The sequence below is a fragment of the Empidonax traillii genome, unplaced genomic scaffold, assembly GCF_003031625.1.
Source record: "Empidonax traillii isolate 1590-97213 ecotype Southwest subspecies unplaced genomic scaffold, ASM303162v1 scaffold165:size1224784, whole genome shotgun sequence".
Lineage (NCBI taxonomy): Eukaryota > Metazoa > Chordata > Aves > Passeriformes > Tyrannidae > Empidonax > Empidonax traillii.
In genome coordinates, this window is record NW_020955358.1 from 1,044,781 (window position 1) to 1,067,218 (window position 22,438).

Here is a 22,438-nt window from a genome sequence, read left to right on the forward strand (position 1 = left end):
AGCTAAGTAGTTTTCTGAGCTGGCAGACCACGCTGCAACACAAGCCCTGTGATGTTAGCAGGGGGTGGGTGGGGCAACGGGGATGACACCCATCCACTCCTCTGGTTTGGCAAGTAATAGTCATTCATTCCTTACGACCAGTGTTCTCTGAAATGGTGTCATTGCAGTTTGTCTGACGCTTGCTTGTGGTCCCAGTCCTCAGGAAAGAATCCCCTCCTTTGTGAGGTGTTTTGTTCACACAAGCTAACATTTACATGTCACTGCCTGTTTGGTAGTTTACGTGAGAACACACAGCTTAGTGAAGCGTAATATGACTGGACAAAGGACAAAAATAATCTATGAGAAAGGGTTAACAAGAAGAAAATAAAACCAGATTCTGCTGTCACTCTCTGCTACAGAATTCGCAGATATAAATTGTTCAGTGGCACTTGAAATACTGAATATTTGAGTCCCTGGAGGTAGTTGACTAGATGCTCTTTCAAACTGATTTAATTGAAGATGTTTAACGCCTTGAAGTATTTTGATGACTCTGCTCATTTAGTCAAAGAAGTCTAGGCATATGTTTGCAATACAATGATAGTTTTCTTTTATTCTTAATTTCTCAAACTTTTGGGGGGCTACAAAATGAGAGAACAAGAATAAAAGATTCTCTGATGGAATCAAGTGGATATCTCTCCAATCTAAGGAGATTACTTTCAAGTAGCTTTTTTCTTGCGTAGGCAGGAATGTCTTTTGTTATTCCAAAGCTGGGGTTCCTATGAAAGTCCGTCAGAATTTAGTGTTAGTAATGGACCTTCTGACTGTTACACTGGGATGAGTTGTGTTTGGGTTGGGGTTTTTTGTTTGTTTTGTTGTTGTTGTTGTTGTTTTTAAATTTATTATTTTTAATTCCTTCTAGGAAAATTATTTCACTTGTTAGAGAACTGTGTGAAGAAAAAAACTTTTTTAATTTTGATTGGTCTAATAATTACCAGACAATTTTTTTTTGAGCTGTACTATGAACTGTCATGCTGTATTACAAAACATCTTCCCAAAAGAGTGTGTGAATATTGTAGAGTTTATTAAATGCTACAGTCTTAAAGGATACTACAAATAATTTGGGATACTTAGTTAAACTAAGGATCAAAATTTAAAGCCACAGTGTCAAAAATCATAAAAACCTTGCCTTTTCCCCTATTTCTTAAACTTCAAGCCATTCATTCTCTAGGGTGTAGGGTAGGTGTAACAAGACAAAGGGATGATGACGTCAGAATTTATTTCCTGTGAAGTTTAGAACAATATGATAGTCTAACCATAGTAGCTGTTTTCTCTGGCTACCTCTGCTACTTACATTTAAATAAATCACTCTTGCATCTTGCTTTTTATTCTCAAGAAAAGGAGTTTTATGTGTTGCACTGTACCCAGTGACAAGCCTAACCATTAGCCTCAGGCCCGTACTTTTCTTCATTTCCCCTTCACCTGGTTTGTAGGGAACAAAAGTCATAGAGAAAATTGGATGATTAGAGACACTTCCAGCTGAGTTTAAGCTATTGTGCATGTCATGCAGAAATATAATTTAGACTTGCACAGCATTTCTCATCCACAGCTTTGAAAATGGGTCAATATCCTCATTTAACAGGTGCTAAAACTGTTATAGGAGAGGGGAAATCATCAGTGTGAGGTTTCACAAGAAAAGAGCAATGAGGAAGACCCCACAGGATGGACCTTCAGCCCCATACACTTCCTACATTTGAAACTGGCTCAAGTACTGGGTAGAAGAGGTAATACCTGTGTTTTCAAATGTGGTAAGGAAGGGCAGTGTAGCTTATTTTGCTGGAGGTTGGAGATGTAAAGATGAGTCTAAATTTAGGATTTGAATTCTTTGACTGTTTTGTGTTAGGAAAATTGTGGAGGCAGCCATATTCTGACTTAGAGGTGCTGTGACAACGCTTACCTGGACATTGCAAACTCTTAATTTTCGTTAATATTTTACTCCAAAAGTGTGATGTTTTCAAAAAGTCAGGAAACTCACCACAGTATGAACATAATGCCTTGACTTTCTTTTTCCAGGTAAAGATCCCTTTCTATCATTCAAAGGATGATAACATGGTTAGATAGACAGGGTGATATTGCAATATTATTTTCATTTCTGAAGCATAAGAAGTCCAAAGGGATTTATAATCCCTGTACACCCAAGTTCAGAATTTCATTATAGATTTTGAGGTGTAAATCTACTTGATTGGTATGCATATATCCTTTTTTAGGTTTGTTTTTGTTCCCAAGTACCTATGCAGCATTCATAGATGGAGGTGTTGGAATTAATCCCTCTCCACCAATGGCTGGGTATTTAGTAACTTGGCTGCTACCTAAGCAGCTAAACGAGTTACCTGGATAATACCTCTATTCTATTAGAGGATCAAGTGCTGAGCACTGTAGAAAATCTGGCTCTGATAGAGGTTTCTGCAGACAGTCAGGAATGCTTTGGTTTTGTTGTGGTTTTTGGAGGGGTTTTGTTTGTTGGTTGGTTGTTTTTGTTTTTTTTTTTAATCTCAGCGTGAAATGCATATGGTCTTTTTTTTTAATATGGTAACACTTTTGACCTGTGACTATAAGCAAATCTTTGTTATCACTACTGTACTAGAATACATGAATATTGTTGTTATTGGCAGAGAGCAGTAAAACAATGCTCAGTAATTCATAATCAGGAATATGACTATTTTGTTAAGGATAATAAACTGTCACAGTTCAGCACTTTGATGGCTTTGAGAGCTGGCAGGTGCTGGAATATGTTGTGCTGAGGTACTTCATGCCTGAGGTTATAAATCGTATGCTTTATATATCAATATCTTTTATCTGTGATAGACGTGTGTCTCAATATGGATTTCTTTTGTGGGGATTCCATTGTTCCGAAGGAAATAGAAATCTGTGAGTGACATTTCATAAATGCATTCTCTGGGGTTTTGCAGCCCAGAGAGCAGGTGGTAAGCTTTTTGCTGAATTTTGGCCACGTGTTCTGTTGCTCTTTGTTTTAGGGTAAGTCACCTCCCATGCTACGACTGTATCTGAATTTCAGATCTAAAAAATAATGCCAAGCTTACATCTTCTTATAGGTAAATAACTTGTCAGAAGTGCCTACTGGTGCTTTCTTGAATTATTCCAGCAAATACCAGTCTTTCCAACGAGACCATTACAAGAGGTCAAAGGTAATTGCGCAGTAATGCCCCTAGCTGATTACTAAAATATTTTATGTTCACTTAGGTGTTCAGTTTTTAAGGAATATTTGTTTGAATGCCAATGATCCAAATGCCTGTATCCAGTGTTGCTGGTTATAGGGAAGAAGACATGGAATAATATTCATAAAATCAGGAGCTTTGCAGAGCTCTGTCAGGCTGCAGTATTATGTTTGCGTGACATACTTACAGATCGTACGTGACCTACATGAATAATGTGCCTGGCACACTAGTAACTCCTTGGACTATCACGATAGTGATATGTGAATATTCACATATTTCATAATCAAGTTACAGCCTTATATCAAGCTAAAGTTTTCTTGCACATATGACTAAAAAAAGCCTCTTTAATAAGAGTCTCAAATTTTTTGGCTTTCTGTTCACAGGCCATATGTGTGAATTCCCATCAGTTTCTGTAGGAAAGAAGCCTAGGTATATGACTGAGTGATCTTCCACAAGATAGTGGAGGTAGCTGTGCATGGTTTGTCTTAGGTGGCTGTGTAACAAATGCAACATCCCATAGACATCTTTGAAGTTTCTCCTTCGGCAGGGATGAAAAGGACAACCTTCTTATGGGTGGTTGCTTAACTTGCCATCAATATTCAGTACCTCTAAGACAAGCAGTGTTAAATTAGTATTGCTTTGTGTGTGGTTAATGAATACTCCAGTCAGTAGAAAGGAGCAGCATATACCAGTCTTCTTTTGTGGCATTTGAAAGGGACCTGTTGAGTGGTTACATTTGGGCTTCTTCCTTAACATGATTGATTTTAGGCATGAAACCTTGGAATTATGACAGGTTGACTGACAAGAGAAGTCTTTTAGGAGGCAGAAGGTCATATTTTTTCAGAGTGGAAGAAGATGGATTTGAGGAAAGCTACAGTCAAACCAGAAGAGTTGTCATGTTCCCAACTCTATGTAAACTTGGTCAGGTGCTTCATCTGTCTCTGTGAAGTTCATCATCTGTTAAACACTTGGAATGCAGACCTATCTCTGACAAGTACAGTGAAACCAGCCTAACTTTTATAAAGTCTGTTGTGAGATGCTGCTGGAAAGCTTATAAGACACACATGCAAATGTAAAACTTTAACTAATCCAGAATTTGTATTTAAAAGAATAGCTGTCATTGTGCCGGTATTTTGTTTGCTTGGCTTTTGTAGTTGTTAATTTTGGGAAAAATAGGTGTGAGAAAGTTCTTGACTCACAGGAGCACAAATGGTTTATATTGCAGCAGGTGTTTACTCACTTTAATTTTTGGATTAATTAAATGGGGGACAAGCCTGTAGCAGGCAATTGTAGTGGTTTAAATGCAAGCCGTGTGGGAAGGCTGAGAAGTTCATGCAAACTGACTCTTTGAGTAGAGTAGTTGAACTATGTAGATATTTTGAATAAAAGTTACATTGATTTTGCGTTGCTTCGTGACTACCATAAATTGAACTGAATCAAAGCACCTGTAAGCTTTTTATTATCTTTCTTCTATCCCTTGTCTGACAAACCGTAGGCAGGTATGCAGTGTCAGCCAAATGTAAACCAGTCGCACATAAGTTCTCAGGATCAGAGCTACTGAACTAGTCTCACTCCCCTTTATACCAGTTTTCCTTGAGCTGGTTACTTCTCTCTCTCACTACAAAATCTTTTGCTGATCTGATACTTTCATGTAATCTAGAAAAAGCTTTATTCAAAAGGCTGATGTGACAAATGGCAGTTTCTGTCTCTTATACAATTTGATCTCACTGGGATTTCTGGGGCCTGATTATGTTTTTGGTAGTCAGCTGAAGTCTTTGCTCCTTCTGTTGCTTTACCTGGGGAGTTCATCTGATTGCTTTCTTTTTCTACAAAAAAACTATATATATATATATATTTAACTATATTTCATCAGTTAAAATTTAAAAAAAAAAAAGAGGACAGAACTAGAACAGAAGTTTGTGACGTGGTTGAATTTTCTGTCTTTAACTTATGATAAAAAACGCACTCTTCTTATTTAAATGGGATCAGTATAACATGACCTGTATTTGAAACCAGGATATGAATAGAGGTGTATTTAAGAACTTTCAAATGACTTTCACCATCTGTTTTACTTAATTATTGCACCTAATTCTTTTACTGAAGCTTCAGCCATTACTGGAGTCTCCACAGTTAAATCAGGGAATTTAATTTTGTTTTTCTCTGGGGGATGAACTGTCACTTAGGTGAAATTCCTTCAGGTTGAATAAATTCCTTAGTAACAGTAATGATTTGTCATGATCTTGGGAATTATAAGGTATAACAAAAACTAGAAGAAAATTGACAGTTTTGTTTCAATGTTTCAATGCAGCAGATAAAATATAAGTTGAGACTGATAGAATAGAATAAATCCTGCTTTCATTTATGCTAATAAATTATAGTTCTCCTTAGATACTATCCATAGGGAAACTTCAGCAACTGAGAAACATGTTTGTAATTATCAGAATCTTTGAATAAGTTGGAGAGTTGTGTTACACTTGATCCTTAATAGACTTACAGTTACATTACTGCTACTTTCTTAGAGGCAAGGGTGTCCAACAATATTTAACTGTTTCAGTGTTCACATATTCACTTTGTGGGAAAAACACAACACAAACTCCCAAAAGCCAGCATCCCCTTTGTATGTTTTAGGCTTGTTCTGTGTCTTTGATCAAAAGTTCTTGTACTGAATCTATTTAATGTACACCTGAATAGTACAAAGAATTCAGTAAGTAGGTCTCTCTGCCCACTTAGTGCATTCAAAGACTCAGAATATAAAACCATTTTGAAAAAGATTGCTGAATGCAGAGGAGAAATTTTCCTAGCTCTGAACATATCTAAAACAGACTGAATCCTGTTAAAAGGGTTCATTTAATTCTGTCTCGTGCTTATTTTCTATGAGACCTGACGTACTCTGATTTTTTTTTCTTTGCTTTCATTACTGCTCTGACTCAAATAGCAAGGCTCTTTATATTGCAGAAAGCAGTATGTCATTATTTCAGTAGCAAACCAACATCACCAGGACGTTAAATAATGCTGTATCTTATGTCTTTATTCTTTGGAAATGAGTGATTTATCTGATTCACTGGAAATAGTCCAAATCCTTGCTGCTTACCTGGAAGCACTTGGAAGGTTTTTTCGCTGCTCTCATTTGACAGTCTGTTGCAAGTTGCTCTAATTTAGTGAAGGTCGTTAATTTAAATTTAGAGAGGTCCCCAGCCATTAAAACTTGGGTAATGCTACCCTGTTTCCACTGGGGAATGCTGTGGTGAAAACTACATTAGTATACCCGAGGTATGCACTGACAGCAACACATCTCTCAAAATGTCCTATTTAGACATGCTCTTCCATGAGGTGCTCTTGAGAGTTATGCAGGGCATCTCAGCATGAGGTAAATAACTAAAAAACATACTCTGGGTTATCCTAACCCCATTATTTTTTCACCTTTCTTAACACCACGATTTTTTTCACTTCCATCATTGGACACCCAAGAAAGAACAAATTACTTTGTTAAGAAATGGAAATGAACCTGAGAGCAAAAGCTTTCTCCCTTTGTCATGCAGTTAGAGAGGAATAAGTTGGGTTTACATAACGTTTTAACATGGCAGTCTTTTGGACTGTATTACAGAATTTGATCACAAAAACTTGTGTGTGTTTGTATGTCTTCTCCTTATGTGTCATAGGAAATTTAAGATACATAACTCTTGACTTCAAGGGTGTCTACATATGCGTTTGTGCCGTGTGTTATGATTCCAGAAACACAGCACAGAGCTCCTGGCAGGCTGATTTAAAGTCGGCAGTAGGACAGGTCAGTCTTTGCGGATTGACTAAGTGCTGCCTAATACCAGGGGTGATGGCAGAGTTGGTGGTGGAAAGGAGCTCTGCCCTAAGGAGTGCCATGGCTAACGCCAACCCCGGACTTCCCAGCATTCTCACTGCAAGGCAGAGTGATTCTCTTTCATAAAGTGTGTTGGAGATCTGCTGGTAAAAACTGGGTGCACTTAAAATAGTAATTGTAGTACACAATTTTGTAATAAAAAATATTGCAATCCATGAAAGTGAAGTAGTAGTGCAGATATTGTTGTGGCTGCTGGCTGTATGTGAGGGCCATATGGGAAGGTTCAAAGTTATTTGACTCACCTTAGTAGCTGGAGCTTTATGGCATCTTTAATCCAAGTTAGAGACACAGAACATGAGTGGCTTTTGGAGGAAAGGAAAATTTTAGGGAGGGACAGGCATTTGAGCTGAAAAAAACCCCACCTTTGCTGCTGTAAGGACAAGCCTGTGCTTAGTCTTTGTTGGTTTGTTTAAAAATTGAGGCAAGCCTAGGAAGGGGATGAAAGCTCAGACAGAGCCCTATTGTGTGTGTTGTAAGGGGGGGGAATGGCATCTGGATTCTGGCTGCTCTCATCTACACTTCAGCAAGGGTCAGGGAGATACATATATTGAGGGGAAAAAAGGGTTTTTCTCAAAGTGTAATACTCGCAATAATTTGACCTTTGCAAGACTCAGACCTGTTTGGTTCCTATACAAAGGCAGCATATTTGAAGAGGTTTTGAGAATGTTAACTTGGAGGTGTTCAATAGAAGAGCATAATGTGGGTCATATAAAAGATTAAACCCCTGATGAACCCCTTTCCAGGAGGCATGCCTTAATGTGTTGGAGGAAGGTATGTGGAATGGAAAGTTCCAGGCAGTATTTGTGTATGAAAATAATCTGAATTATTTGGGTTTTGTTTTTTCTGCGTGTGTAAAAGGAGTGTGAGGATATTGCTTTTACATCCTGTTTGAAGTCAAGATGTTCCAGCAACTTTATCACAATTTATTATAAAAGAACAGTATAACACGAGTCCACGCTGGTGTAGAAACTGAAGGAATACTCACAGTGGGACAAAATTCCCCTTTCACTAATGATTGCAGCACAGCAAAGTACAAGTTCAATCTGTGGGAAATGTTAATGTGTTTGGTTGGGTTTATTTTTGGTCTGAAGCCATGACTTTCAAAAGAACTTGGTGAGAAGGTGTAAAGCATAATAATACTTCCTTGTTTATTTTTTTAAGTTTATTTAGCCACTGATTGATTTGCAAAGGTCAGGTCCTTTGCCAAAATTTAAATCAGTCAGGAACAAACGTGTTCTAAAATTCAAGGTGCAGATCTTCCTTTATTTTTTTTCACCTGAATTGAGGAGCATAATTTATTATTAGTGCTGACACTTATTTCAGTGTCATGCAGTTGTTTTGGTATGTCACTGTGCAACTCTGTGGTTTACAAAAGTCTGTTCTTACCCTTATTTTTTCTATTATACCTCTGTTTTCACATAAAATTGAAAACTGTGCTGATATTTGTCACTTGTTAGGTTCCAGAAGTTTTTATTTTGTGTGAAATTAGCCAACAGTGCAGTTTAGAACCTGTGATTTCTTTGTAAATAATTGATACTCTAAAAAAATAATGGAAGTGGTGTCCCTGATTATGCAACTCAAAAACCCCTGCTTATTTATCAATTCATCCATTCAGCTGTGAAAAGCTTTTCCTTTTTTTGTTTGCATTTGATTTCTATTACAGACAAAGTGACAGCACTTGTGTTTAAGCATCAATGAGTTGACTTGTATATTATGCTTCCAGTTATATAGACCTGAAAGTATTATTTATGTAAAGTTGCATGAGTAGTTTTCTTCATTGAAAGCAGCATTGACAATTCTGTGACTTTTGTTTGATATTCATATGGCAATTGGGTGGTTTTACAAGATCCTTGGTAAACCGGTTTTATTGAAAGCACTGAGTTTTAATGCAAGTCAAAGCAAAGTTACTTAGTTAAGATCTTTGCTGCTTTGTCTTTCAGCAATAAAAATCCGTGATACCGACAGACGTTGGGGAAATATGGTTTTGATCACATCCTAAATAAGGAGCTGAGAGCCTGAACTGTAGCTCTGAATGGGTGCCATTGCCGGCTTTCGTGTTCCGTGAGCTTAGCATGTATTATGAAATCTGTTCATAGTACATAAAAATGTACAAGCCATATTACTGAACTGCAAAAGCCCCACTGCTGATACATCAAAGAAAGCAGCAGCTGTCATCCAGTTTTAGCCACGGTGCTTTTGAATGCCTTAATCCTCTTCCCAAACAGAAGGAGGCAGAGAGAGTGCACTTTCTTTATCCACCCTCCTTCTATTTTTTTGAAGTGTTGGTAGCAAAATCCAGAAGCTGTGTTCAGCAGCCATCACTGCATGGTACCAGACATAATTTTCTTTGCTTCTAATTTGGACATTTCAGTCCTCCTCATGTATACTAAGCTCTTTCAAATATATATTTTGTTGAAGTTAGAAATAACTCACATTGTGCTTACTCCCAGGTGCTCCAAATATCAAAGTGATTATTCAGTTGTACTTCATTTTAATTTTGGTCTCCTTCAAACTGGAATTAACTTGGTATTCTTCTTTTGGTTGCTGAAGGGGTGTATATTAGGATTATACTCATGTACATCTGAGTACACATCTGCCAGTGGAATAGATTTTATTTTGTGAAAGTTTTGCATTTTCAAATTATTTTTGTAACAATGCAAGTTTTACAAGACAGTGGTTACAAAATAGCTTCCCTAAGAAGTGAGCCAGATATACTGCAAATATGTCTGATCTGTTACAGCTGTTTTTAAGGTCTGTGTGGTGCAATGTCCTGTCTCCCAAGTGGGTCGTGGCAGAAGTCTGGGGAAGGGTATGAGAACTGAGTAAGAATGCAGTGATACTTCCCTGGTATACTTTTCTGTCTCACTAGCATTTCCCGAGCCAGAACCTGTTCTTTGAACTGAAAAAATTCTTTGCTAACCTTCAGCCTCTCAGACCAAAAATACTTTGCTGTGCTGAAATAAGTAAGCTGCTAGAGTAAGATTTAGTGTTTTAAGGATCCATTTGTGTTGTCCCATTTAGCCCAAAAGAATTTCAAAGTCTGCATTAAAAAACATGTTGACCAGGATAGTACTGAAAGCCAGATGAGAGAAAAAGGCATTTGGTGACAAGGTTTGGCATGTTTAGAAATGCTTCTGTTATTAAAGTTGCTCCCTATTAATAGTGCCGACTACTCCTACGTAGGAGTCTGCTAATTTGTGTGACATGCTAGCCATCACAACACACAAGGGAGATCAGAGTTTACATGCAATTACTCCAGTACTACTTCCGTTGTCAGACAAGGATCTCCCAGCAGCGACATTACCTTCTTGTGGCTTACTGTTGCAATCCCATTTTCCCTTCCCTCTTCATTAATACCCATTTTCAAACTTCTCAGTTTGAAATGCCATCTCTTTACATCTTTAAAATTTTAGAAGCTTCGGTATTGCTCGTAAGAAAAATAATTAATGCTAAGAGAGAAAAATGTGCATTTAGCATTTTGGGATGTTCCAGACAATTTTTTGCTAGCTTACTATGAGTAAGAGGTCACTGGTTGGCTTTGCTCTTGACAGAGCACAAATAAGGAGCCTCGATTCACTGAAAAATTGAGGTACTACCTCCATACTCTGGAATAAAGTTGTTGGTAGTTTCAGTGGAATATTCATGTCTCCACCAGTTGTGCAACAGGCAAAGGAGTTCTTGTGGCTGATGTTCTAGTGCTCACTGAGCCAATATTGGGATGGCCACAGCTGTGTCCAGACACCTCTCAGGTCAGTGAAGAGATGCAGAAACTGAAGTGTCATTAAGTTGTGGGAGGAGGGAGGCATCTTGTGTTAGTTTATTCTTTCTTTTAATTTCTTCCCATCTACCCCACAAAAAAAGAGGTCATATGTATGCAATATAGTCTTACAAAGTGTAATGTTACTTTCAGATTTGTCATATTAGAAGGAAAAAGGGGAAATAATCTAAAAAGGTCCTGCTTTGTTTTTAAAGTATGAATTTTTGTTTCAAGCATTAAAAAAAGGAAAGTGGTAGGTATGTGGTATGACCTGCTCTGGCATGATCTGTGCTGTATTACTGAAGTGCTGCTGTAGGTATTAGAGGGTAATTTTTTTCTTTGATTTTGATGTTTCTTGCTCTCTCAGTCACTGAGTTTGTTGTGCAAACACCAGAAAAGTGTGTTCAAGACTGACCTATTTGTCCATGTAAATGGCATTAATAAATATTTCTTTTTTCTTGCTTTTATAGGTTATTGAATCACTAGGGATTATTATATATAAAGCCCTTGACTATGGTTTGAAGGACAATGAAGAGCGGGAATTAAGTCCTCCACTGGAGCAGCTTATTGACTACATGACTAATACTACAGAAACAGATGGGAGTAGGGATGAAGGATACGATGCTCTGGATGAAGGAGTGGAGGATGACAATGAGGACGACAAAGAGGAAGTTGAGGCCATTCATTCCTATAAAGATGTCATGAAGGTACAGCAATGGGCAGTTTTTATGATAGTTCACTGTTTTTGTCAATAAGAAAAAACAACTTTTTATTCCATATTATTGTCCAGTGGGATACTGGCTGCATCATTTTCTGATTTCCCTGGTCCCTCTATAAGGTTTGCTTGTGAAAATGAGATGCAGTAGTACTTCATGTCTGACAGTAAGCAACAAAAGATCCATGATGGACTTCAGTGTTGGATGTGCCATTAATATCCCAATCTGATTTCCTCTCTGTGCTGGATAGTCAACCTCCCAGTGTAAACACCTGAATTACTTTGTGTACACTTAGATACTTCACGGTCTGTTTGAATTACTACACCTTTTCATTAGCACAGTATTAGTTTAATTATTTCTTATCAGTTTCTTCCCTTGCCACCCTCCCCTGCAGAAGCAGAGTACTTTTACAAGCATAGCCTATTTGTATGGAGTGAGTCAGGGCACATTAGTTCATTGGCAATCATTATGGTTGTAGCTCTTGACCAGAGTTGTGAGATTTGCAAATATAGCTTATGAATTTTAATTGCAACAGGTTCTTTAATGTTATCTGGGCTACTGTGTGTAATCATTTAAAAGTATTAATCCTCTGTTTTCTACAGAGTAGTCTTCTGTGCAAGTGTAAGAGCCTAGTGAGCTCTCAGTACGGACGAAGGTATTAGTAAGCAGGGATTTTGAAAAAAATTGTATAACTGGTTTACCTCATAAATAGTCTGAGAATTGAATACAGGAAAATGTTATGCTACTTTGTACCAAGGGATTGAACCTTTTATAGTGTTTCTTTATAAATGCATGTCATATCTAAGAACCAGAAGCTTAGCGAATGCCACAGAAATTAAGAGTGTAGTGGTGGAAGCTGAGACTAGAAGAATATCCCAGATAGTCCATCAGGGTGCATAAGCACACTGAAACAATACCCCATTAAAACTCCTGTCTTTTGATGAGTTGACATTAAAGAGGGGAGCTCTTAGGAGAATGGAGAAGGAGTAACTTTTGTTTAAGATGCTTTTGCATCCTCCTTGCATCAGAAATAATGCTGAACACTCTGTACCTTTGTTTTTCTCCCTCCTCAGAGAAGCAGAGGTTGGAGGGAGAAACTAATGAAATGGCCTTTCACTCCCTTGGGATGGGGAGGGCCTGGCTGTCTGAAGTGCCTTCAAGCCCCTGCCACTCCCAGCCTTGCTGAGTGTGTGCCCTAGCTGCACACAAGTTCTTTGCTCTCTCCTCCCTCTGCCACTCCCTGTCACCCAGTCACCTTCTCTAGAAGGGACCAGCAGCACCTTGCTAAGCCCCCATGCAAACTGCTCCAGACAGTGTAGAAAAAATGTAGAAGACTGATGGAATACATCCCCTTCTCCCCCAGTTTGGTAAAATGCTGTGGATTGGTGTGACAATCAAAGTTGGATTGTTAAGAGGAAGTTTTGCTCAGTGCAGAGGCAGATGAGAACTTTATATATGCAGAGCTGAGAGCAGTGGCTTTGTGGAGGTGATTATTTTGCAAGTTCTTTGTTGATTTCTAACAAGAAAAGATAAGTGTGAAAAACTTTGCTGAGCTCCTTTCGGTACACTGATACACATCCCTGAAATACAAATGTGATAATAAAATCTTAGGGTGGGTTTCAGCTGTTAAGATATCAAAGGGTGTCCTTTTTGTTTGGCTTTGTGAATTTCTCTTCTAGTCTGAGGTACCTGCCTATTTGTATGTTTTAAAATCAGCATCTTACATTTTATTTTCTCATCATGTTTTGCTAAGGATTTTTTATTCTTCTAGGCATGTACTGCTTTTGTGGCTTCACCTTAGTGAACTGAAGTTCAGCTGTCATTTTTACATCATCCTAACTTTTACTCCTCCATCCTTTGGAATGAATTCTCTTGCTGTTGTTGCTTGCGCCTAAATTATGTGCTGCAGGCATAACTGTGCACATTGCTTTTATTCCCTACTCTGTGTCACTACTGCATTGACAGTACTAGAATAGCAGCATCGTTCTGCCACATTTTTGACACGAGTGTGGATTTGCAAGATCCTTTCTTCTTGCATTCATATCTTTTTAGGGGTAAGACCATCTACTGCATGTGGCTTTTTCTTTTCCCCCAGCAGTGGTAAAATGTTTCAGGATACACCCTTATTTACCCAGTGACTGTTTCACAACAGTAGCGTGTGGTCTTGTGACCATGAGGTTCAATTATTGTAATTCCTTCTTGGCAAGACTCACTGTGAAGCTTTTTCCTCCTCAGTTCATAGTGAATGCTGAAGCAGGCTTGCTCATTGAATTGAGCAACTGTTGTTCTTGCCTACCCTGCATTCTCTAAATTACAAGCCTGGAAAATTGTAGAGATGGACTGTGTGCTACTAATACTGATTTTTAAGGTTTTAAACTATGTAGTCTCCAGTCTGGACATGATTTTGTCCTTGAAATGTGATTATATGGTTCTTGCTTCTGCAGAAAGTGTTATTGCCTGGTCCAAGGCCTGCCTGCCACTAAGACTGATTTTTTCACCATTAATTACTAACATGGGCGAGCCTATTTTGTGATTAGAATGGAGATAGGTAAGATATGTGTCAGGCTTTTCTGTACTGTGAAGTAGACATGGTCAATCCTGAACCCTCTCCTGACCTGGAAAATCCTGAGCAATGTGGTGGACACCTATTTCCGAGAACTGAGAAAAGGGTAAGTGCTAAATGGTACTGCCAAGATCATCATTGGAAAAGCTCCTATTTGGAGAAGACACAGACAAGCTTTTGTGCTACTTCTTGGTATATTTGGCTGATTTAGCTAATGATTTCCTTGGCAGGACTAACCTGCTGCCCAGACCTGACCTACTGTTTTTAAAAATCCATCTATGAAGAGAGGAGGCATTGGCTGCCAGACACTTTTAATCTTAGATGTTTTTCTGCAGCCCTACTGCAAATGAAGGGAGAAATGGAGACAGTAAAGATGGAATGTTTTCAGACAGATGCTTTTCCTTGTTTGTTTCCCCTTCTCTGCCTGATCCCCTGTGTGTACACATCGTGCAGGAAATCTGTACATCTTGGGAGTGCCAGCTTCACTGTGCATGTACACAGTGACACAAGTGTACATATACAGTAATCCCGAGGGATCGGGAATGCATCATGCTGACAGCACATGTGCATGTGCAGCTTGGGAAGCCTTGGTCAACAGAGGATATAGACAGAAGGCCTGGCATGCTGGGCAGTGTTGGGCTTGCTAAGGGTGTGTGAAGTCCTGTCATGTGGCACCTTTATCACGGCATGGGGCCCTCCCTGATACTGAAACAAGATGATACAGTTTATCAATCTCCCCTAGAGTATGCTCAAACCCTAATTCCACTCCTAATCTTAATATCATCTCGCTCCTTATCCCGCAGATCTGCAATCAGATGCTTTTAGCCAACACCACTTTTCATGTTAACGTGGAGGCACTTTCTAAGCTGCAGTTTATCAATATCTGCTGGCCTAAGTCCCAACCCTAAACCCAGTTCCAGTATTATACTTTGTTCTAGGTCAACACCCTGTTCTAATTCTAGATGTGAGTGTAGCCCCATAATGCTTTGATAGCTGTTTTTATTATGTGCTGATGTTTTCTGGGCTGAACTACCATCCTAGCCCTAGCCCTGTCATTTCTTCCAGCTTTGAACGTCATCATAGCCAAATCACTACTGCCAGTACTAGCTAGACTTCACCTCAGCTCTCCTTCAGAGCAGAGGTGTTGTAGAGGCGTTGTCATAAGTACCTGCAAATCATGACACTAATTTTTGTCACTGCCTCTGCTACCTTTTTCTGCAGGTCTCATAGAAGGTACATAAGGAGGCAGTGCTGTTCATGAACCAGTATCTTGCTCTTACTTACGTTCACCTTTCGTCCTGAAAGTTAACTCAACTTTAACAGGAACCTTCTCTGTAGCCAAGCCACCCCTTCTTGTCTAAGACACAAATACAGGTGGATGGTCTCCAGTGCTCAGTGGCCTCAGGTCCCAGCTCTTACCTAACTAATCACTTTTAGGTAGTTCAATAATAATATTTGTTGATTCCGACCTAAAATTAACTGTCATCCAGCTGCTGCTTCACAAAGGCTGAAGAATGACCCACGTTCCATCATAAACAAAACTCTTACCTAGGAAATCCCCATGCTGACTTAATTTGTGTGAAAATTATTTTCAGAGCAGCATGTTCAGTATTGTGTTATCTCGCTATAAGAAATGTAAACAAGGTTACAGTTTGCAATACTTTTACTGGTAGAAAATGATGTTTGTGCTTTGCAGAGAGGAAGAATAGATTGTTTCTGTCAACCCCACCCCCCTATTTCAGACATTTTAGTCACCGGCGTGGTCATGAGATGAGAAACTTGCAGATCTAGGTGACTCATGTGTCTTGGTAGTTCAAGTATATGACTGACTCCTTTCATCTGGAAAGAACTGAGATTTACAGTGGTGATATTGATCTGCTCCTGTTTTGTTTTGAGTACTGTGATAGTAGTACAGATCAACCATCTATGGTATGTGTAGAGTTTTAGAGGAAAAGAAAAGTATGTCCTGTCTCAATGCAACTACAAGCAGGATAAGAAGATCTACATTCAGATCTAAGTGTTTTGGAGACTCCCTTCTGAGTCTGAGGATGTGCATTATTATCATGTAGATGGTATGACCCCGTGTAAGTATAATATGGGAACCTGTCTAAGAGGAACCAGAAAATGCAGTTAAAAACAAGTCAGGGTATTTGTTTGTGGGAGACAGTTAAAGAGTTCATGTTACTGGAATTCAAAGGCTCATAATTTTGCCTAGTCCATGAGGTTAAGTTTAGTAAGGTGCAGCTTTCTGTGAATGTTATTCTGTTTAAGGCTGGACTGGCTTTAGCATTTTTGTATGAGCCTGTAGAACAGCATTTATGCTTCATTTCAGAACAAATAACTTGCACTGTATGCTGTAACTCTGTGTGAAGCCAGTGAAGATTTGGAAACTTGCTGAGATGTAACCAATGCCCCACGTGTTGTCAGTTCAGTTTATATTAAAAAGGAACATAATATCATTGGCCGTTTGTAAAAATTCACACAATCAAAAAATAAAACAATTGATCCTCTCTCTTCTCTTGTTCATAGTGTACTCAAATGACATGCTAGTCTTTACCTTGGTGGGTTTTGTTCTAGAAAAAACATGATCTGTGCCTCCGTATGCTGAGGCAGGTGGAAACTGAAATTACAGTGGTTTGGAATTCTTCAGTTCTGTGCACTTTTGTTGTCACAGTACTTGCTGTCTTGATCAAAAATTTATCAGCTTCTACCCATTTATCTTCAGTTGTCCACATAGACCTGCTGTCTGAGACCCCCTTTGTAATGTTGGGAAATCTCCTATCCCAACCATTTGGGTCCCTGAAAGTCCAACCATCTAGATTTTGTAACTCTTAAGTTCTGAGGAAAGCAGATTCTCCTTTGGATGTTCCTTTTTTTTTGCAGTTTAACTCTTTGTAAGCTGGAAAGAAACCCAAAAATCTCCCAAAGTGATTTTGTAAACACAGTTCCATATCATACTGCTATGACAGGACACCCAGGTGGATGTCCCTGGGCGGTTTGGGTTGCTGAAGGTGGAGTTTTATGGTACTGCTCTAAACAGATAGCTTGTGTTGGTTGGCACACTCCCTGGCCACCCCTTCTCTCTGCTGCTTTGATAAAAATGGAATCTCTGACTTCAGCAGTGAAGTCCCAGAGACCCGCTTAGGGACTTAAAATCATTCCCTTTGGGGCTTTTACTAAACAATTGTTGAGATTGGGTTAGCAAAGGAATGTATAGATCTCAACTGAACGGAACCCATCCACGGACATTTTCTTATTCCTTGACCATTCTTTGAGCTAATTTGCAGTAAACCTGCTATTTTTCTCTTGTCCAGGCAAGCCTTGTACATCATGGTTGCTAATTCAAACCACGGTGTTTCTTCTCTCTGTGCTGTCCCCTTGGCTGGGATCTGTGTCACCTGTATTTAGTTCAAAGCATCCCAAAAGTTTATTTGTTTTGCTTTGTTCTTTAACTCTGTCAGTTCCTTCCTCTGTGTTGCTGCAAGACCCCTCAACCAGTCGTGCAAGTGCAGCTGAAGGACTGACAGAGTAAACTGTGCTGCTGGCTGGGCCATGGAAGGAGTCAGTGTTTGAAGCTTCTGTACTGTGCAGGCCTGTGGAGCTGAGCTGAGGACAGACTGTCCAAAACAGACCAGAAGTGTCTGTATGCATTTTTGAGTCTTTGTAACATTTGAGCAACATCTCCATGTTGTTGGTTTTAAAATAAAAGTATTTCATTATAGTAGTAGGGTTTTGATATGAAGAGTTTATACCAAATGTACTTGCAAGGAAATGGTTCCTTGTGACTTTGGTCTTTCTGTTTAAAAAGAAAAACTTTTTGTTTTCCTTGCTTAAATTATTCTTGGAAACATTCCTTCCATCAGTGTGGGCTTAGATTGGAGTGTTTTATTCCAGGCTGGGAGACAAAACCGAATCACCTTTTCTGAATGATTTATGGCTCACAGTAGCACATCTACATTGGTTAAAAACCCCTGTACCCATAATTCACATAATTATGCTGGTATAACCTGTTGAAGGTCTAAAATAATCTGAGGAATCCAAGGAGTTGTCCAACAAGAACAGGAAACACAGATGGGGTGTTCAGATTATTTTTATGTGGGGGGAGGTTAGAGAACACCTGAAATTTGTGTGTGGCCCTTATGCATCTGAAAGTTGTACAATAACACAGGGACTTTTTTCCCTGTCTATTTTATGCTGTAATTATTATAAATAATTTATGCAGGGGTAAAAATAAAGTTCCATTTTTTAGTGGAGATAGAAGGGTTCTTTCATGGTAATGGTGTCCTTTAATGCATAAAATGCAGAATTTTTCATGACAGAGTTCCAGTTATCCCTTAAAGAATACAAATGTCTAAAATGTGCAAAGCAGTTTGTTAGAAATAACACATCTGAAATATCAAAGAACCTGTGTGAACCTTCACTGCCTAAAATAGACCCTGGAGACTGAAGTAGATCAATGAGTGTTTACTTTCACAAGATGTGTTCTGTTTGATCAGATTAATATGAAATTCTAACTAATGACTGGAAATCAGGGTAATGGTCAGTTAACACAGTAAAGCTGTAGTGACACTTAGCAAAGTGAGAAAAGAGCAGAGCCACCATTACAAAAGTAACCCACATCTTCTCTGCCCTACTGATTAACTCCAGTGCTCAACCAGGCAATGCAGGCTGACTTGACCAAAGCTGAAGGAATCTGCCTGAGAGTCTCTCTCTCCAACTCTGAACCCTCTCCCCTCTCCAGGTGTTAGAACTAATAAGTGCACAGAAGGCCGTGATGGGTTTTTCAGATTCACTGTCATCCTGGTAAAGGCAGTCAATCTGCTCAGAAAAATTAGCCAGGACAGCAGCTTGTTTTACGTTAGGATTTGGCAAAGGTTCAACTTGTCAGAATCGTTTCCACCCTTGTAGACTTCGCAGCCTTGGATGTTTGTGGTGTTGTCAGTTGCTTTTTAGCTCTTCAGGCTCCTTTTGCTACTTTTAAAAATGCAGGCCATTCTTATACATATTCACATGATATCTTCTATTGTGTCTGTAAGGCACAAGTGTTCTTTGATTTCCATGTAATGCCAGCATGCCATAGGGATATGGTTTTTATCAGGTACTTTATCAGGACTCTTGTATTATTTACACTATGTGTGATGTATGTTTTAGTAGACAAGTAAGTCAACGGTGACATGCACAATTGTTGTACAGTTTTCTCTCTTCTATAGCGTTATGTGTTGAAGGTTCTCAGTTGCTGCCCTTGCAGACCATGTTCAAAACATGGTGAACTTGTTTCTGAAATTTTTATGTTGTGCATATGCAGCTCTTGTTTGAAATGGGCCATATAGATGTTCTTGAAGCTGTAGTGCTCTACAGGCATAAGAGAAGCAGGATTTATGGGGTGTGGGAGAACTTATTAATTAGGCCAATGGATTTAACTGGGGGGAAATATGTCATGCCTTCCAGGCTGAAAGGAAAGGTCCAATGGCAGAGTCTCCAAGTGCTTGTCCACTATATATTTTGGAGTCCCTAATATTTCTGAGGTGTTAGAGCCTCACTATCCATCATCCCATTCAGGAGAGAAGTTAAGAGGAGAAGTGGCCATGGAAGCTTTGCCTTTTCTGGTTCTTGCCAGGACACAAATCCCTGGATTTGAGTATGCTCAGAAGCTTTTCGTGCTGATAGCAGTTGCATAAAAAACTATGCGTATTGCAGTTGTCAATATTGCTACTTCAGAGTCACTTCAAGGATGACATAATTGTATTGCCAAAGAAAATGGAAGCAAATAGATGCTACAAAATTACTTAATTCCTTTTAGAAGCATATAGTCCTGTAAGAGCAACATGGGAAAAATAAAGAAATGGAGCAAGGGCCCTTTAATTAAGCCGCTGTGATCTTTTTGCTTTTGAATTATTCAAGAGGGAGCCTTAGGCTCGAGGCAAAGTTTCTTTTGGTGTATTTATTTCTGTGCCAGGAACAGTATAAAAAGAAATTAAAAATTTGGAGCAAAGTTCATAGAATTGATTTAAAAATACCACTAATTGTCCAAAATAATAATCTCCCTATTTTAACTGTGTGATTATTTTTTTTTTTAGTATGCTCTTGATTACTTTGCTCCCATTATGCTATTTTCTGCTCCCCTTTGCTTAGTGTTGCATGCTGTATTTTGTAAAAATATTTAAGTGAGATAAGACCTTTTGATACAAAGAATCAAACAGTTTTTGCTAGACTGTGCTGACCCCTGAAGATCTGAATCTAAAAAGCAGGATATCATATTTATCCCAAAGATTGGTCTGAAGACTGGGCAAGTTTAGCATTTCCTAGTAAAAGTGTTTTTACAGTAAGTTTTTGTTTAAAACATGAAGTTGCAAAATCCTTAAATAATAGCTAACTGAAGCAGTCTGCAGTGGTAGCTTTCAAAAGATTATTGTCTGCAGGGTGCACAGCTCTGAGTGTATTTTAAGTGATTGATTTGTAAATATTTCTTAACAAAATAACACAATGGGAAAAGCAGTATCCTTCTGGGTGATAGCTTCAGTTTTAGTTTGCTTTACTGAATTGCTCAGGCCATGCCATCCTGAAAGTTGTGTGTGTGTGCAGGTGAGTCATGTATGTGTAGTTGTGGAGAATTCTTTGGAGATTTTAATCTAGCAGCCTTCCTGATAACTCACACTAACCTGTGCAACAGAATAAAATGCTCTCAAGAGAAAAATTCCTTGAATTTACTGAACTTGGCAGAGCATTTGTTGGAGAGATATATAGACTGAATGCTATAGTGGGCTTGGGAATACAGGGCTTTCGTGTGGGGAGGCAAAGCTGACTGGCAGAGCTAAGTAGCAACCATGCCTGCTTGCTGTTTGGAGACCCAGACTAAACCATATAAAGAGGAATATTTATCTGAGGGCTTGACAGGGACAGGGAGCTAAGGGATTGTGCTAAGAGAAGCCAGCTGCATGCAGTGGCAATGCTTCATGTGCTGCTGAGTTGCTTTGTGTAAAGCTTGCAAAGGCAGCACTAGGAAGACTCCTTTCGGAAGCTTGGTTGCATGGAAAACAGAGGCATCCTTTTGCCTTTGCCCTGAAGAGGGAACAAAACCCTTTGTTTTGTTGTTATTTATCTATTTGCATCTCAGAGAAAGAGGCTAGAAACTTGATTTTAAGCACTAGAAAAAACAGGCATTTGTTTTATAGACATTGCATTCATGATGGCACGGAAGAACACGATACTTTGGTTGATTTAAGCTAAAAGAGAGTTCTGTGGTTGGGATTTTTTTTTTTCTTTCTCTTAGGACAAAGCAAACTTGGAGCTGGGACAAGAACGTCCTAATGAGCAATTGTATTTGTTTTTCCTTTTGGCATACCAGGATTTCTTGATGTGAGCCTTAAGACCAACACTTGCTTTAAATCAGAAAATTCTCATGAAGCCAGATCTCTTTATGAATGATCTCTTCTAATCAATTCACATCAGTCAGTCCATTATATCATACTACAGGTAACAAGCCCCCATAAATGTATTTTATTCAGTCACACACACTTGCATAGGTAAATGTAAGATATCGCTATCCTCATAAAAAGGATGAAAGATTATAAGGTGATGTTTGAAAACATGATGGTGTTAAGTGAAGAAAGTGAGCTATAGGGTTTGTTTTTTAAAAAATCTTTGACACCTGTGGTAGCATTTAGTAGTTAAAAAAAAAAAAGAAAAAGAAAAAGAAAAAATGCAGTTCACCATGATTTTTTTAAGTCTTTTCATGGCTGGACAGAAGAATCATGTCAGAGTGGAAATATTTTAAATGGCTCAGAGGTAAAAATAAAGAGATAATATGTTTTCTAGGCAATACACATTAAGAAATAAAAACATTCAGTAAATTAATTTTGCCCTTGTGTTTGCCCTTGTGTTTAATTGTTTATAAACCTATACAGAAAGTGAAGGGAATTCTTGTACCTTAGCTTGATGAAGAAAGCTGGGGACAGTTTGTGTAAATCCCTTTAAAGTAATTTTAAAGCAGCTTTTAATGTGACAAGTGTTTAAGTGAATTATCTTGATAGACAGGTTTCATTAATTAAAGTGATGTCATTTGTGCCTTAAACAGTTGTCCTGATTGGAGGCAGTGTAATTGGAGGTCAACACGTGGTCAGCTTTACTTTGAAAGTAACCACTGTGCTCATTTTAAAAGGGTGATGTCAGCCCTTTTCACATTTGAGTGTGTTAGTGAGTAAAGGAGGGGTGTTTATTGCAGTTTCTTGCCCTGGCAATGATGCTTTTAGTATGTTTGGAGACAAGCACTTTGCTAGGGACTTTCCAGTGAAGAGTCTGGTTGCCAGAGACCTTTGG

The 22,438-nt window shown here is 38.7% G+C and overlaps 1 protein-coding gene across 5 annotated transcripts in view; it reads left to right on the forward strand.

Annotated features, from left to right (window-relative positions):
* SPIRE1 (spire type actin nucleation factor 1) overlaps positions 1-22,438 on the forward strand; it is a 127,985-nt gene that overhangs the window by 46,086 nt on the left and 59,461 nt on the right. For all 5 annotated transcript variants that reach the window (XM_027885336.1, XM_027885338.1, XM_027885339.1 and 2 more), the window contains exon 3: positions 11,314-11,550. In XM_027885336.1, the coding sequence (XP_027741137.1) occupies positions 11,314-11,550 (237 nt within the window). The remainder of the gene's footprint in view (positions 1-11,313; positions 11,551-22,438) is intronic.